The sequence below is a fragment of the Setaria italica genome, chromosome VIII, assembly GCF_000263155.2.
Source record: "Setaria italica strain Yugu1 chromosome VIII, Setaria_italica_v2.0, whole genome shotgun sequence".
Lineage (NCBI taxonomy): Eukaryota > Viridiplantae > Streptophyta > Magnoliopsida > Poales > Poaceae > Setaria > Setaria italica.
Window position 1 is genome coordinate 23,195,185 of NC_028457.1, and position 18,988 is coordinate 23,214,172.

At 42.2% G+C, this 18,988-nt stretch overlaps 1 protein-coding gene across 1 annotated transcript; it reads left to right on the forward strand.

The window, feature by feature from the left end:
* Nucleotides 1-16,151: 16,151 nt before the first annotated feature.
* On the forward strand, nt 16,152-18,712 carry LOC101782376. Its single transcript, XM_004979229.3, has 4 exons — nt 16,152-16,559; nt 16,671-16,769; nt 16,869-17,372; nt 17,508-18,712. Exons 1-4 carry the CDS (start codon nt 16,521-16,523, stop codon nt 18,030-18,032), a joined length of 1,167 nt encoding a protein of 388 aa, XP_004979286.1. The 5' UTR covers nt 16,152-16,520; the 3' UTR covers nt 18,033-18,712.
* The last annotated feature ends 276 nt before the right edge of the window (nt 18,713-18,988 follow it).

Genomic DNA, 18,988 nt, shown 5'->3' on the forward strand with positions numbered 1-18,988 from the left:
TGCACATCATTGGCAAGGACGAATGGTTTATCTTTGTATCCAGTCTTGCTCAGGTGCACTATTGTTATTCCATACTGATCTTTTGTTACTCTACCTCCAGCCAGCTCACCTATTAGCAACAAAAAAGAGGGAAGTTCAACGGTCCGTAGTTGACTTCCCAGATCTCCTATATGAAACCATAATACAAGTCCTTGCTCCTATTGCTGTCTATGGCATCTATACGGATACCACTATTTTGGTTGACGCTTTTTTGGTCTTGAGCTCTTGTGTAAAATGTATAACCATTTATCTCGAGACCTTGGAATTTCACGATTGTGCTAGAAGGTCCCCTAGCTAACCAAGCGATTTGTTCATGAATCCTAGAGTTACCCATAAGGTGTTGACGCAACCAAGAGGGAAAAGTATCCATATGATGACGTATAATCCAGGCATCAGATTTCGTTGGGTATTGGGAAAATAAAATCAGCTTGTGTTCCTCGATATATGAAGCCACCAAGGATGATTGTTGCAGAACCGTGAAGTGTGCTTTATGAAACAAATCACTATTAGTGTTCAAACTTGATTTCCTTCTAAGGGTGCCCTTTCCCCGTAGCCTCCCCTCGTGGCGTGATACTGGAACCCCAATTGAAATGCATCCCTTTCTTTCTTAATGGGTGGTTAGCAGGAAGAAATCGACGATGGCCCATATGCATGACCTTTCTACAACGTTTCAAATACATGTTGTCTGTGTCATCTAAACAGTGGGTGCAGGCCCGATATCCCTTGTTTGTCTGTCCTGAAAGGTTACTCAACGCATGCCAATCATTCATAGTTATGAACAACAATACTTGTAGGTCAAAACTCTCTTGTTTATCCTCATCCCACACACATACATTTTATTTCTTCCAGAGCAGTAAAAGTTCATCAACCAACGGTCTCAGGTACATGTCAATGTCTTTGCCGGGTTATTTTGGGACATGGATAAGCACCGGCATCATAATGAACTTCCGCTTCATGCACAGCCAAGGAGAAAGGTTGAACATACATAGGGTCATAGGCCAAGTACTATGTCCACTACTCAACTCACCGAATGGATTGAATCCATCAATATTTAAACCAAACCTTATGTTCCTTTCATCCCTTTCAAAGTTCGGGAATACTCTATCAATTGATCTCCACTGGGCCCCATCAGCGGGGTGTCTCAACATGTCATCTTGCTTACGTTCTTCTTTGTGCCATCGCATCAATTTAGCATTCGTCTTGTTTCTAAACAAATGCTCCAAACGTGGTAGTATAGGGAAATACCACATCACCTTCGCGGGACCTCTTTTCTTGAAGGCTACCCTTCAACATCATCAGGATCATCTCGCCTGATCTTATACCGCAGTGCTTCGCACACATGACAAGCATCCAATTTCTCGTATTCATCACCACGATAGAGGATACAGTCATTAAGGCATGCGTGTATGTTTCGAACCTCCAATCCCAGAGGACAAACAACCTGTTTAGCTTCATATGTTGTGGACAATAATTTATTATTCTCAGGAAGCATGTTTTTACAATTTTCAATATCTCTTAAAATGCCTTATCAGACACACCATTTTTTGCCTTCCGTTGCAGCATTTCCAATGTGGTACCTAGCTTTTTATGCTCCTGCTTGCAATCTGGGTACAATATTTTTTATGATCATCTATCATACACTGTAACTTTTCTGATTCCTTCTCAGTTTCGCAGTCTTTCTGTGCATCCCGTAGCACCTGACCAAGATCATCAGTAGGGTTATCTTCTACAAACTCTTCTTCATCAGCCTCACCCATTGTAGTATCTGCAAAGGTGTGGCCTGCAGCCCAGTCCGGAATGTTGTTATCATTCTCTTCTTCTTCATTGCCTTCCATTATAACTCTTCTTTCGCCATGCTTGGTCCAAACCAAATAGTTAGGCATGGAACTGTAACTAAACAAGTAGCTATGAAGAGTCCGCCAGGAAGAGTAGTCATTCTTATTACTACAGTGGAAGCATGGACAACATATGAATCCCTTTTCTAGCTGGTTGGCTTTGGCCACTTCGAGAAAATAATGCAAACCATCAACGAACTCTTTGGTCCGTCTGTCTGCGTTGTACATCCATTGCCGGTCCATCTGCATCGTATTACCGAGAAAATGGACATAGGGCTTCGTATTAGATAAAGAACTTGACCAATATTAGGTAGGGAAAATAGAGTAAATATGTTTATAATATTTAGTCCTTGCAATAAACATGAAAAAAATAGAATTACTGATAATTTACACCAATCAACCTTCATAAAGATAAAAAAAATTCATATGAAACTTACACCAATCAACCTTGGTATCATTCACTAGGTCGGCAAAAAAAATGCTAGAATTTTGGAATAAGACAATAAAGATATATGTACACTAAAGACACTCTATAGTGGACTTCACAGAGCCAAGAATCCTAAAATAATGGTAGAATGGAGCAGAATATTCGCCCTCTAAGCCATCTCTGCACATGACTCAATCTTCTTCAAAATCTATGGAGAGTCACCTCCGCTCCGCCAGTACCAAAAAATAATGGTAGAATAGAAGATCTTCGAATCCACATACTCTGGCTGAATATCATAAAGGAATCTTGAAATAATTATCCAAACGTCTTTTGGAGCAAGTACCACATTTTCATAATAGAAGTATGATGGCACACAATAGCCTGTCCAAGCAAAAGACTTGTTCACTAAGCATGGCCCATTTTTGCAAGTCAAAACCAATCAAAATCAGATAGGTCAAGGTCAGTGAACAAATCTCTGCCTGAACAGGCTACTGGGTCACACAACTTCTATTACGAGAATGTGTGGCTCCAAAAGGTATTTGGAAAACTATTTCAAGATTCTTTTATGATATTCAGCCAGAGTCTGTGGACTCGAAGTTCTTCTGTTCTACCATTATTTTTGGATTCTTGGCTCTATGAAGTCCACCATGGAGCGTCTGTAGTTTTTTGTGTATTTTTGTTGTCCTGTTCCACAATTCTAGCATCAAGTTGATCGGTGGATGGGTTCATGTCACTCTAATTTAACATGCAAACTATTTATTTACCTAATTTTATTGCATGGACTAAATATTAGAAACACATTTACACTATTTTTTCCATACATAATATTGATCAAGTTCTTTATCTAATATGAATCATATATAACAAGCAAGCTATCTATCCATCAAATTCTAACTCAAAAATATATAGAAATAAATAATCCTCTCCATTCTCCCTCATTCTAAAAAACTCATTTTTCTCTATCTCTAAAGTATAAAACAAAGCATTATAACAATAAATGAAGGGAGGATGGAGTAGCTAACCTTTACAACACTTTGAACGAGTGAAATCCCCATAAAAATAAGAAAAAAAAAATCAGGCAGCACCTCCCTAAGCTTGCTTGCTCGCCATGGAGAAAGAACCCGAGCTCTCAGTCTGATGAGTGGCTCGAGTTCGGCGAGGAAGAAGGAGATTTTTATAGAGCAGGTGTTTAGTCCCGGTTGGAAAAACCAACCGAGACTAAATCCCAGTTAGTAACACCAACCGGGACTAAATGAGAGGCCTTTAGTCCCGGTTGGTTTTTCCAACCGAGACTAAATGCTCCACCAGATTCCCTCGCCCATCCTAGCCGTTACAACCAGGACTAAAGGGAAGCTTTAGTCCCGGTTGATACTACTAACCGGGACTAAAGCTCCCGTCGGATGTTAGCCATCGGTGGTGGCCGTTTCACCCGGGACTAACAAAAATGACCGAGACGTTTGTCTCTGAATGGAAAGTCTTTCTCCACCAATGCACATACAGAGATTAAAGCACGGTACCCACACTCGAAGCCTCATCGGGGCAAATGGATGCTTGCGGATATAATATACACCCTGTTATGCAAATTGAAACATCACACGACATAATCCATCCATGCCAGCAAAATCGATACCCAAGTGCAAATAAAAGCCCCGATAGTGCCGATCAAATCGTACCGGAAGCTGCGACGAGCCCGAGGTACCGCTCTAGAGCTATATGCCGCACACATCTCGACACTGATGCCGAGAAATACTGAGGCCGAGTGTGTATGTCATTGGTCTTTGGGGTGTTTGATATACCCGACTAAAATTTAGCACATGTCACATCGGATGTTTGATGCTAATTAGGAATATTAAATATAAGCTAATTACAAAATTAATTGCACAGATGAAGTTTAATTCGCGAGATGAATCTATTAAGCCTAATTAGTCCATAATTTAACAATATGGTGCTACAGTAACCATTTGCTAATGACAGATTAATTACACTTAATAGATTCATCTCGCGAATTAGCACAGGGTTCTGCAATTAGTTTTATAATTAGCTCATGTTTAGTCCTCTAATTAGCATCCGAAGCATCCGAACATCCGATGTGATACTGTTAAAGTATAGCACCTCGTATCCAAACAACACATTGGAGGTCAACGTGACTCACCGGGTACTGGTATGAATTAAAGGTCATCGGTGCAAGCCCAACATATATAGCCCCTTGTTTACTTCACCCCCAACTCCTAACTTTGGCACTATGCAAAAAGAAGATTCCCCATCACATCAAACTTGCGGTACATGCATGGAGTACTAAATGTAGATGAAATTAAAAACTAATTGCACAGTTTTGTTGTACTTTGCGAGACGAATCTTTTGAGCCTAATTAGTCAATGTTTGGATAATAATTCACAAATACAAACGAAACGTTACAGTGTGCTACAGTGCCAGCACAGTAATTTGGCACCTCCCAATTTGGCCAACTAAACAAGACCTAGGTCTCCAAATTTGGCCAACTAAACAAGGCCTAGGGCCTTGTTTAGTTCCACCCAAACTCCCAATTTTGACACTATGCAAAAAGAAGATTCCCCATCACATCAAACTTGCGGTACATGTATGGAGTACTAAATGTAGACGAAATCAAAAACTAATTGCACAGTTTTGTTGTACTTTGCGAGACGAATCTTTTGAGCCTAATTAGTCAATATTTGGACAATAATTCACAAATACAAACAAAATGCTACAGTATGCTACAGTGCTACAACAGTAATTTTGGACACCCAAATTCAGGGCAACTAAACAAGGCCTAGGTCTCCAGGAAAGATGAATATCAGGGAGTCCAAGATTCCTTATTTGTGGAGCCATTCTGTATATATTTTCTTCTTGCCAACAGCAAGCTTCTCCAAGCCGATCATGATTGCTCTGCTCTGCAGTGTACCCACACCAGCAGGAAGGGCAATTAAATGTGGTGAGCACGGCGCATGCTCAATGGACCCGACATATAGGATATATGACGATGAGGTGGTGGTCATCAACTATGTATGGATTATTATCATCATTTCAACCTAGAGTGCAAAACGCTTCAACACACTAGATTAGGGTGGGTGAATTCAATTTTGGTAGTACGTGGGTCGGATAGCGTGCCAGACTAAGTTTAGTGGTGACCGGGTGCTCAATTTCTGGTAGAGACAAGAAATTAAGATGAGGAACATGGCAAAAAAAGAAGAAGCATTTTCGTTACTTGCTCACATATGAGGTTAGTAGCCAAAGCCATTGTAAACGATGGGGACAAGGGTGGAAACTAGCAGATCGGGAAAGGATTAGCCAAGCAAGAGAAATGGGTCGTGTAGACAAAGGACCCATAGATGGGGTTGAGAAACCGGGGCTATCTACCTCACAGTGAGTTTTGCAGGTCGCGTCTCGCATGGCGGCGTGTGTAATCGAGAAGCAAGCAAGTTTAATATTACACTAATATAAAAGTAAAATCATTGGTATCTAGGATTTAATTGACACTGGTGGAGAAGATGTGCCCATCACAAGTAGTCGTTTTTCTTGATTCTCATGTTCAACCCTTTTTTTCTCAGAGATTCAAGTAGCTTCATTTGCTTAGAAAATAGCATGGTTAGAAACAATGTGCAAGCAGGAAAAGAAAAAAAATCTATACCATCAATTTTTGTCATTATCTAACTGTCTAGGTTATATCAAAAGGTTAATGTCAAATATAAATAATATAGGAAAATTTATAATCAATAATTGTATAAAATAAGAAATTTATGAAATGCGATTTTGAAATATATGAAAATTCAAAGCATCGAGATCTCAAGGCAGTCACGTTAAATAGGCAGAAAGGGTATGACAAAGCTAGCAGACCGCATATGGGGCAGCGTCCTCCGTCAAGGAGCCAATGAAATTTGATAATTTTAGTAATTTTTTTAAACGAACCAGGCAGGAGAGCTGCCGATTATATTAAAAAGAAGAATAATCACAGACTTTGTACAACAACAAAGCAACAAATAATTTTAGTAAAAATAATGTATCTGTGCTATTTGCGTGGGTGACCTGGCTAGTTATTCAAATTTATATGTCAAATTATCCGAATTCATATATGTAAAAATGTGAATACAGATATTTGTATTCGCATATCTTTCTAATATGATAACTAAATTAGATATGTTCAAATTCTTTTTTCAATCCGAATTCGGATTGTATTCCAAATAAATATGGATAGAGATGAATGTCAAATATTATCCATATTCATATAGATAAGTACCTCTTTAAACAATGCTATGAATATATTATTTTTATTTATTTTAAAAAAATATACTTATTGATGTAAAATTATTGTAAATTTTATTTTATTAATTTATTGATGTAAAATATTTTTTGTATTATTTATTTATAGAGCAATATTTATTCCTTTATTATTAAATTTTGAAAAAAAATATTTTCAACAAATATGTTATATTTTTATCTCTACTTATATGTTATATGCAAAACCATCGATAAAATGAATGGATATTAGCTAATTTCTACCACCTAAATCATGTAGATATTCTAACTCGAAGTCTAACTTGACGATGACTCGATTAGAACACAGCTCGTGCATCATGCAGAGTACCTACGGATCCAACTACCATCCCTACACCGTGGAAGCAAGGAGGCGTGGGAACAGCACGGTAGAGCCGGTATAAAGTTGTGGGCACGTGGGCAGCTGTGAACCGGATGGGAGCGACAAAACCGTGATACAAAATCAGTAGGCACAAGTAAAACGGAGGTACAAGAAGCATGAATAGGACCGGACTGACCTAGGCGGCCGGATTTTTTGATCTAACGAACAAGACATTGATTAAGGGGTTGCTTATTTTCGTGTGAAAATTAATTAACATCTCCCTTTTTATAATAGAGGAGAACAGCCGGTAGGCTGGATGGATCTGCCAAGTTGGTGGTTTGGTGTGCGTGGCCAAACTGCATTGACCTGCCACCAGCTTATGTCGACATGTCCTTGCTTTTCGCAGGAAGGACCCAACATCATATATCTGTTTTTTTCCAAACAAAACCGGTCAGAAGACCTGCCATTCGTTGAAATAAGGGAATGAACACTCGAACTGGTTGCCCATTTCTACCAAACCCTTGGGTTTCAGCGTTCCAATGTTTCAGGTACATATCCAAGAGAAAATGTTAGCCTGATGAAATATTCTACTTTATTTGGACTTCTAGTGTCGAAGATAATATCTGTGTGTCAGTATTTTCTTTGATTACGACCGGATCATCGATAATTACATTATTAATATATATGTGCTGCAGAATCATAATAGTAAATAAGTATTTTTTTAATGATCAATGGAGGAGGAGAGAATTCCTCACCTGATTCATTCATCGGTGGCCCCAACCGCCTCGGGTGATAAGAGAAAAAGTTTGGTACATCATCAACTTAGAGTTTTACGTAGCGTTAGCAAAAAATGAATAATTATCTTTTAGGTAAATCTAATTACATCAATTTTGTATCATATTATACAAAGCTCAAAGAAAATTACTTGAGTATCCACTATACAATCTATAATCTATAGTTATCCATTCGGGCCACCCGGCTCGGTCCGACACGGGCCTAGCAAGGCCCGTTAATTTTCGTGCTAGGCTTGGCACACCACGACGTTGGCGTCGTGCCAGGCCGTGCCGGTCCACGGGCTGCACCGAGGGTCCAAGCACTGGCCTGCAATGCCTTTTCGTGCCGGGCCGGCCTGTCGAGCACGGCCGATTTCGGGCCACCGCGAGGAACGGCAGGCCCCGCGCCGTCGTGGGACCCCTCGCCGCTGCCGGCCCCTGTGTCGCCGCCGCCGCGGCTCTCCGCTCTGCCAGCGGTGGTGGAGGAGGCCGCAAGGGAGGGAGGTGGACGGTGGCGGTGCAGGTCGCGAGGGAGGGAGGGAGCGCCGCACGCCGGAGGGAAGGCTGCAGGCGTAGGGGAGGTTGGAGGGGAGGCGACGGGGTCACGGGGAGATGGCGAATGGGAACTGGGAAAGGAAGGGTGGCGGCAGGGTAGAGGAGATATGGTTAGGGTTGGCTGGTTGATGTTGGACTGTTAGTATTTATACGAGCCTTAACGGGCTGGCTCCTTATCACCGTGCCGGTACAAGCTACTGGGCCAGGCCAGCCCGAGCCCGAAGCCCTTCGTGCCGGGCTGGGCTAGAGCCGGCAAAAAAATCGGGCTCCGTACCAGGCAAGCGGACCACGGGCTGCATGGATATCTATAGTACAATCCATTTTCAAGTATCTTGTGGTAGAGCACAATTTAGGTGATTCATAGATTGATTCAGCCCCATATTTGTACCTAGCTATGTTTCAAATCCTCCATTTGTTCAAATCTTGCCTACTTTACTGACGCAATTAGTAATCCATATAAAAACTATCCCCGGACAAAGGAGTTGTCTTTGTGCATCCAGGTCAACGCTCGAATACAGACAAAAACACGCATATCGAGGACTTTCGCAAATGATCTGTCAGACTTGAAGCAAACTTCATGAATTTGTGTTACGCCCTTGGAGAACAATTCCTGAGGCCTTGTTTAGTTCCCCATTTTTCTCAACTTTGGCACTATACCAAAAGAAGATTACCATCACATCAAATTTACGGTACATGCATGGAGTACTAAATGCAGACGAAATCAAAAACTAATTGCACAATTTTGTTGTACTTTGCGAGACGAGTCTTTTGAGCCTAATTAGTCAATAATTCACAAATACAAATGAAATGCTACAGTTGCGCATTTATGGTAAAATGCAAACTTTCCCACTCCCAATTTGGAAACTAAACAAGGCCTGAAATATTGCAGTCGGCTCTTTTTTTTGAATACCAAGTTGACATATCTATCAGGCACATTTTTGCGGAACCAACAAAATTTATCAAACTTTTAGGGCATATGACTTTAGGAAGTTTTTTATTAACTCAAACAACAAGCAAATAAATGATTTTGTTGGAAAACTAGCCAGTGCACATGCTTATGATTTAACCCATTTGCATTGATCTAGAGCCCACAGTCCTTCTCGAAGTCATATACTCCCTCCGTCCCAAATTATAGGTCGTTTTAGCTTTTTTAGATTCATAGACTTTGTTATGCATTTAGATATACCTTAGAAAAGTCAAAATGACCTATAATTTGGAATGGAGGGAGTACTTCTAGAGTATAATCTCTACACTTTTTTTAGTGATTTCACCAAAATAATCATTGATGCGACCTTGTCCCATCAAAAGTTTGCTATTTGTGAAAAAAATCACTGAATATGTTGAATAAGAAGACTAATCAAAATACTTGGACAAGTTTCCACTTTACTAGTTTGGCCCTTTGTGGCTTTACATCGGTGAAAACATGTAAAATCGGTTAAGCATTTGTGCATTGGGATGGTTTTGCAATATAATTAAATAGGTGCAGACATTTGCAAGAAAACGAATTACGGAAGTCGATCTCAAACACATTATGATATACGATCTAATTTTCTACAAAATTTCCAACAAAAAAAAAACCAAATAGCAAACAACTGGGAAATCTAAAAGACAAGTGGCCGAGATGGACAGAAGTCAGGCCCAGGCGAAATTGTCCATGATACTCACGAGGCCTATTTATTAGTTTAGAAAGTCAGGCCCATGAAGGCGACATAGCCCATGATACTCCCAATATGTGTCTTATAGACATCTCGGCCCATCTTCACCAGCTGTTAAGAAACACAGCTGCCTTGCTCTTGGTTGTAGCCCCGTTGGCTGAACCGGGCCTGTTAGTGCTAATTGAACGCGGTGGGCAGCATTGGGCCCAAATCAATTGGGTCTCTGAACAGAGCATAGTTCATCGTTTATGTTTTTGGCCTTTTGTATATGGCTTATATTGCTGAAAATGACTTTCTTGTTCGCAACAGAGCTAACGACAAGCACCTGAACCGCGCCATGGCCAGCAGTTCAATGATTTCATTCATGGCCGGATACCACCATTTTTGGCCACTCTTAAGCTATAGCCTACAGTAAGACGTACGAATGTGTTGACAGTATTGTCAGGGAGCGAACCTACTCTGCGAGAACCTAAAGTTGAGAACGACCTTTTTATAAAATGGGAACAAAAGTTTGGAAGAAACTGGGCAAATTGGAAGGGCTATTGGCATTTTTCGAAATTTGGATTGTTCTGAACTGTACTGCTTTTAATGAGGTGGATAGACAAAGGTGTTCCTATTTGGTGCAATACGTACTACCTTATTACATGCAGTAATGTAAATAATAACTTTATTCAAAGCGAATGTAACACTGGTGGATTAGATATACAATTATGTGTTAATAACTATCTATACATCAAATTATATTTCTTAAATGATGAAATCGACATTGCTATCTCGATCCTTGAAAATTATAACTTAATCAAAAGATTCTGAGACTAGTAGTAAAAGTGAAAGTAGATTTTGGATAAAACTCCAGTCAAAAGTAATCCGAGCGAATTATTTTCAATCTCTTTACCCTAAAAGATTATTCAATATTTAAACTTTGTTCCCTCAAACAAATATCCAGGCAACACTACTGCCTGAGATATTCTCTTGCTTAAGCGTCCCACTTATAGTGCTTCGGCCTACATAGACTGAACAAAAAAATTTGCTAATTATTAAGACAAATAAACAACATAGGTTAAGATATATAACATAGAGAACCCCAACTGGCTCATCCTAAATGCAGAGGGGACAAATTGGGCAAGGTGACAAGCAGACCGGATCTCCATACTTAGAGCCGTATCGGCAGTAAAGCACTACAAAATTTAATTTGGTCACAGAAGTTTGAGATGAGATAAATTTTAAAACAGGAGAAGCGAAAGTGACCTGTACATGTCTGCAAGTAAATTTGAAACAAATTGTTTGACATAAAAATACGAATAATTGTTAATCAATTAGTTATTGCTAGTTTAATTGCCATGGAATTGATCGCCAGGAGGAGGAGGCTTCGGCGAAGCTCAGGTTGACGGCGACTTATTTGGACTAGCAATAAAGCAGCTGGGCAGACACATTAACTATATGCTGGTGATGTCTCCAGCTGCGTCCTGCGTTGCAAACATGGGGTGTTAGAATATTGAGGATACCATGACCGACCAGCTATTGCACAGCTAAATTATTAGATGCTAATTAATGAAGGCTGTAATTTTGCAGTTTAATCATACCAGCCAATATGTGGTGTTCGGTCGATTTTGTTTGTTATAGTAAGAAAGTATACATACATATGCGCTTAACAGCATGTTTGGTCATCTCAGAGAGCATGTTTTGGAGTGCTTTGGTCAGTTTCAAGTGGTTGGATTTTGTGTTGCCATTGCGTTGTTATATCTTGTTCATTATTATGGGAGTTCAATAATTCCCACAATTATATCTTGTATTAAGATTTTTGTTTCCAACTTCGAGTTTCCATGCACCACATCGAGGTACAGGCATATATTTTTGTTGGAGAGTGAAAAGTGGAATGATGTAATGGAATGGTTCATTGATTGAGGGGATATTGTTACACATATATACAAGCCCAAAGGGTACGAAGGTGTCCGTTCGGGAAGAACATGCCTCTTTCCAAATGGCCCCTTCGGTGACTTGTCATTAGCAATTGCTAATGACGTTATTAACTAATAATTAAATAATTAGAGTAATTGGTCACTAACAACTGTGTTTCAAAACTGTGTTTCAAAACAATATTTTGGCGAAGCTAACAAATTAGCGGAAGGGCCTATTTGTTGAGTTCGCCATACTTCTTACTCCATCATGATATCTAATTTGTTTGATGGTTACAGCCTCTCAAAATAAGGTGTGACTTCTTGAGCTTCTTATGTGGTACTCTTTTTTTTTTGTACTTCAAAGTTCAAGGAGATTAGTTAACTTCCCCAATAATCTTCAGTAGCATTACGTACCTTGGGCTTAAGTGACATTAGAATGTAAACTAAAGGTCCCCATCCAAATCTATTTCCTCCCACCTTCCTATGTTCGTAGCAGTGGGAATGGGATGAAAAGTTCAAATAATAGCCCACAATTGTTTTTTTACTTGGTCAATCGCATGTCACTTTTAGGATATATACACCTTTTCAACAACTCCGATCCCTTATAGTACAGAAAAAACAAAATGGCCAATTGGTCTTTTGAAGTTTCGGTCAAAGCAGAGTGTACTTGGTTATTGCCTCATCCAACACTCTTTCTAGCTTGTGGCATCAACAAGAGACCTATAGTTCAAATTTCTTCAGATAAGAAACATGGACAAAATGAGACTCATTCCATTTGAATTGGTTGGGCAGAATGAGTCGTTGCTTAAGTTCAACAGCTCTTCACATGAAACAAGCAACTTTGCTCATGTGAGTTTTCTTATCTTACAGAATTGAACTTTGTTTTTTTAATACAGCATCTTGTGAAGAGTATTAGGACACGGCACACGAAGCTCATATTTTGCTCATTCGGCAATGAAGGACATATTTATTATGGAAGGACTCAACCAACTTTGGTTGGACACCACATGGCATGAAGAGAGGTTTCGATATTGGTATACAAATGTTTGACAAAGTTAGGTAGTCTACTACTTCAGCTGGTATCTAGTTTATCATATATTGTTGGGTTTGAATTTTGCACATAATGACAAGGATGAACTTTTTTGGTGACATCGGTGTTAGAAACTGGTCGTTATCATATGACGACAACTAACTCAAGCTGCATTGAGAAAATGTGGAATTTGAATGAGTTATGTGTTGACATTCTGCTTGCATACCATCCAACAAATTTCTAGAAATATAATTATTTTCCTGTCGATAAAATCAGTGACCAAATAAGCTGTGCACATCCAATAAGATAGACTTAAACAACGCACTGGAATGAAAATATTACCATTCTTTTGAATTGTGTTCCCAACTCCAAAGCTTGTCTCCAGATATGTATCCAGAGTAACAAAAATAAAAACCCATGCCCATATTGAACCTTTCTCCACACAAGAGAGATCCATAGTTCAACCAAAATGTCAGCAAGAAAACCCCCTTGATGATGACAGTATGGTTCGGAACTAGATTTGGTCCAGCCATGTATAAAAATATATAAGAAGAGAGGCCAGTTCAAGCTCACTAGAAATTCGAATGAACTTTGCACGAATTTCACACGAAAACATTCAATTTCTGTAAAAGATATTCCGTGTATCAATTTCACTTATATTAAGTTCACTATCTCTACCTAATATTAAACTGCGGTTGTTTCTTCCAACGGTCGTGGTTGTTTTGCAAAAAAATCCCTCAACTTTTTCGTAATCAACCCGTAGTCCTTGAAATATGTCTTGATAATTTTGCAAAAAGGTCCCTAAACCTTACTGCAATTGACCTGATGTCCAGCCTTTGCTCCTGTTCTTTTGTCCCACCCACATATCGCGCTTGCCGGCGGCGGCGTGGGACGCGCGCCACCTCTTGGTTGGTCACGTGGCCAACCCTCTCTGTGCTCACCACGCACTACTGCCGCTTGCCCTGGTGGGTAGCTCCTCCCTCGGGCTGCACGCCCTAGCCGCCACCTGGACCTAAGGGGTGAAGGAGAGAGGAGGAAGGGAAAAGGAAACAACGAGTTGAGTGCCTCCTTGCAGTCAACCAAGTAGAGCCATGTGCCAACGTCAACCAAGTAGAGTCATGTGCTAATGAGGGCATGGCGCTAGGGAGGAGGGGGGAGGCGCAATGGTAGTCGGCAGGCAATGCAAACAGGGGCAGAGGCTGGGACCTCACACCCCTCTCAATGACGTCCATCCCCTTCAGATCCGGAACTAAGACCTCCACATTTAGCAATTGGGGGCTCGATTTTGCACTTGATTGGAATGATTTGGAGTGGATTATAGAAGGGAGGTGGATGGAAATGAGAAGAAGAGGAGAACACACTCCTGCTCATGGTGGCCAGAGGCGCTGTGGCCTAGCACTCGAAGCGGGAATGAGGCTAGGCACGTGGAGGATGAGCGCTTGCCTGGGCGACGACGAGGATGGCAAAATACGCAGCGTCTTGGCGACAGCGAGGATGGGCAAGATGCGGGTGGAGCCGATGGACGAAGAGGTAGCGATTGGCTTGATGACGATGAGTACGGGGGAAATCGAATGAATGGATAGAGCGGAGGTTAAACGGTGAATTTTTTATTTTCATGTGTGGGTCCCATGTAATAAACAGATGGTATCAAACCACCCACAAATATCTTCTACAACTATACTTGCAAAGAGAGGACTACTAGGGACAAGCACCAACATATTGTGAAGCGAAGCCAACATAGTAGGAACAAACGAATAATAACGTGAGAGCAAGTAAGGACCCGTAGCAACGCATACCCTCCACGTGGTTTTCCACTTTTACAGATATAGAGCAAAAATTATTCCTAGGTGATTTATATGTCTAGTTACATAGATACTATCGTAATCAAAGAAGTATGGGAGTATATCGAGAAAATATATAGTATTAATTAGAGGGTGCTACTAGAAAACTGAAGGGTGTATGAATGACGTCTCAGTATACACTGGTATATACCCATACTCTAAATTGAAAATTCTAGCCAGTAACATTGTTAGACCAGCTGGTTGAATACATACACGTAAGGAAACGTATAATAGGGTACAAGGATTTAACTATGTTATCGATAAATGGCCTTTGTTAGTCAAAGTGCACTAACATCCAAAGGGCTACTTTTTGGGTGCTTGCATCAGCATTACCTAATGATTATTCTTTAATAATGGTTATTGAAAATTAGAGCATTAGTGATATAGATTCCTTGCCTTTGTACTCCGGGTAGCTCTTTGTCCCACTAGAAGCTAGCAGCAACAATACAACAACGTTAAAAACAAAGCTGTGAAATTTGGGGATTGGCACATTATACAAATATTTTAAAGAGAACACAGCTGACCATATACCATAAGCGTTTTATAATTGTTTTGAATGACAGAAGATAGCACTGTCTTGCTTGAACCTTTAGATCGACCTACTCTTCAACATCTCCACTATCGAGACTCTTCTAGATTAGCCACTTGGTGTTAAATAAACCAAGTAACCGTTGCATTGATTATCGCTCTGATGAATTCACATAACCTTAGCAGAGAGAAATGGCATGAACACCTGAAACAAAATTGAACGAAACTACAGAACAGTTGTGTAGTTGAGCAGTTTCAAAGCAAAACTGCAGTTAACATATTCTATCAAAGAGAAGTAGTGTAGGGTATCGAGAGAGGAGACAGTAAATAGGTAGCTCTTTGTGCTTCCGGTTTAGTATTCCTCCAAAAAGGAAACAAAACATCTATTTATTCACCACACCATTATTGTCCTCCATCAGAAGAATTGACGAAGAACCACCCTGTTGTGTTCTGACTCAGCTGCTGCTTCGATGCTGTTTACAGTGAAGGAGGTCAGATCACTAAATCGAAAACTAACTACTTCTAGATCTAGTTTATCTGTGGGGTTCTGCAGCTAGCTAGTGTGAAAACTTTATATTCCACGAGATACTTTCCTTAATTATTTGTCGAGCACATAATACTACCTACTGATGTGTGAATCCAAGTACATGCCAGCATGCACACAAATGTAAAATTACTCCTATATGTTACCCCAAGGACAAATTCAAGATCAAAGGATTAATAGACCGACTGACTGAGTCAAAAATGCTTTACCTGTTTCTTCCTTCACAAAAATGCATTTCTTATATGTTAGTGTAGATAGCACGCTCGCGCAAGTCCAATATTCCTACAGTGTTGAAATAAGTTTTGCATCCTAAGAAAGACCAAGCCACCAATAATGCAGAGGAACAAGGCATATACCTGCAGCTGGATGCCATGGACCCACATCACCACAACATAAACAGCAGAAGGAAACAACTGGGGATTTCATATCACAGGAGTTAGTTTAATGCTCCCTTGATAGAGGCATTAGCATTTTTTATGTGTGCCTCATCAATCAGTGCTCAACTGGGGTGGTATAGTATATATCAAGAACCATGGTTAAACAGCTGTTGCGTCCTAGCTATATCTTGTTCGTCGAGGACCAAACTTAGAAGCAACCAAGTGAGAGATCCAACACCACCTAAACCACAAGCATCATTCCTACACTTATTGTTCAGTACTCGAGCTCCTTCCACTTCTCCTTCAACTCTCCCATCCTTCCCTCCACGATTCTTCTAGCGGCGGCTCACTTTAGGCGGCATCAAAAGACAACTCACATATCGAATCCTCTCTGATCTCTAGACCGCTGATCAAAGAGCTAGCACAAATGTGCGGAAAGATGGAGCACATCCACGTGGACCACAAGGTATATATGTGTTCTACAGTTAGTTTTTCGTATAGCTTGACAATCTATATTTTTGCACTATCGCTATTGGTTAATTTGTCATAGTCCTAAACAAATTTGTCTCAAATTCAGAGTTTACTCGGTGGGGAATTCAAAGACGGCATTTGTGCCTCAATTCCCAAACCTCCTCCTTCTAGCACATCAAGCAGGCCAAACAGCATGGTTGTCAAGGTAACTGCAGCTTGGAACCACCCCTGGACCGCATGAATTTCAGAGAGAAATTGTATTAACACTCTCCCTTAATTCCTCTCAAAAAAAAAAATTACGCAGAAGGTGTGCCCGCGTGAGTTCATCCCGCCGCACATCATCGCCGAGGCGATCTCGACGCTGCACGGGCTGGACCTGCGGTGGTCGGGGCCCATCACGCCCACCGAGCGCCAGTACGTGGAGCAGTACGTGCTGGCCATGTACCCGCAGTACTCGCACGGCCTCATCGAGGACGCCGCCTGCGACAAGGACGACGACCTCGACTCCGCCTACTACAGCGGCGGCGGCACGGCGTCGCCGGAGGCAGCCGGCGGCGAGCGGCGCCGGTCGTCGCCCGCCGGCTCGCCGTCGGCGGCGGCGGCGGTGATCAGGCCCGACGCGGTGGACGCGGTCCGGCTGGAGCCGTCCCGGCTCCTGGACATCCTGACGAAGAAGTCGTCCTTCCCCGGGAGCTTCATCTCCATCCCGGAGATCCAGGCCCGGAACCGCGTGCTCCGCCACTGCGGCCTCACCGACGACGAGTACCTCGTGCTCTTCGCGCCAACACCGAGGGACGCCATGATGCTGGTACTCTAGCATGCTCTGATCGAGCTATCTCGTTGATTAAATGATTATTACCATTAATTTCTTTTCTAATCTAATTATTAAAATCAATAATTAGCTAGTGTGAGTGGTGATGGTGTTAATTATAATGATTGGCAGGTGGGCGAGAGCTACCCGTTCTTCCGGAGCAGCTACTACATGTCGATCCTGGAGGAGGGCGGCGACTGCGTGCGCGCCTTCGCGGCGTACAAGGAAGCGAAGGTCATCGCGGCGCCAGAGTCGTGGCTGGACCTCCGGATCAAGGGCTCCCAGCTCAGCCAGTACTTCCGGCGCAAGTCCAAGCACGCGCCCAAGGGCCTCTTCGCCTACCCCGCCGTCTCCTCCTCCGCCTCCGGCAACGGCGGCGGCCAGCAGCAGCAGCCGGCGGCGCGGTACTCCCTGCACTGGGTCTCCGAGGCGCACCGCAACGCGTGGCACGTGCTCCTGGACGCCACCGCGCTCGCCGTCGGCGAGGACCGGCTCCCGCTCTCGCTGCACCGACCGGACTTCGTGCTGTGCACGCTCGCCGACACGGCCGTGCGCGCGCCGCAGCAGCCTGCGGCGTCGGCGGCGAGGGTCACCTGCCTGCTCGTCCGGCGGAGGTCCTTCGACACCTCGCCGCCGCAACAGCCGCAGAAGCAGTAGTTGCTGCGTAGTTTCTGTGTTACTGTTAGGAGAGAAAACTGCACGTAAGTGATGACGTGATGATGTACGACCTGCTTCTTACGCTGCGTGTGATCCCCGTGACCGGTGCAGAACAAAAAGGAGGGTGGCTAGCTGACTCCATTGTCTGCTTTGAGATATGTGTGGGTCATGTACTCATGTGCTGGCGCTTTTTGACTGACGTGTGGGACTTGAATCAATCTGGTTTGAGTAGTATAGTAAGGGTTATATACTTTACGAATATAGGGGCAACTGCCTACCTGCACTCTCAGCGCATCGGAGGATTAAGATTGAGCCATGTCTGCCGATACGATGGTTGAGAGTGTGCCACGTCATAGGGTGGGCAGCCGGTCATATGCTCATAAAATCTACTTTTGTAAAGGTTATTTAGTGAGAGGATAGCGTCTGCAACAGTGGAGTGGAACCACTACCGTACCTATAAGGTCACCTCACCTTTAAAAGTATCAAACGCACTCGCTCGATATTAGAATCCATGCCATATTTTTCTTCCTTTATGTACAAGGGGTAGAATGGGTGAGAGGAGGGAGATAAGCTAGCTCTTCGTAAAGAGATTGTTTCAAACAGAGTTTGTTCATTGCTCTTCTTGTATTGGACGGTGGAACATATATTTGTATGCCGTTCTAGAACTATTAGCCATCTGATGCATATGGTTTATTGCGTAGCTGTTCAAGGAATATGGTTTTCTGTCATGGAGCCGTGTAGTCACATGATAGGCAAACATCACCATGGCCTTAATAGCTTGGGTGATTCGGAAACTGCTCTTTGGTAGTTTAATGTCTTCAACGACGCTTCTCTCTAAGTGTTTTCTTCGGGGTTGCAAACAACGGAAGAGAAGACAGCCCTTTGGTAGTTTGCTGTTCAGCAAGGGAGGGCTCCAGGCCTCCAAGACCCTTTAGGCTGTCTCCTTGGTTTGTTGT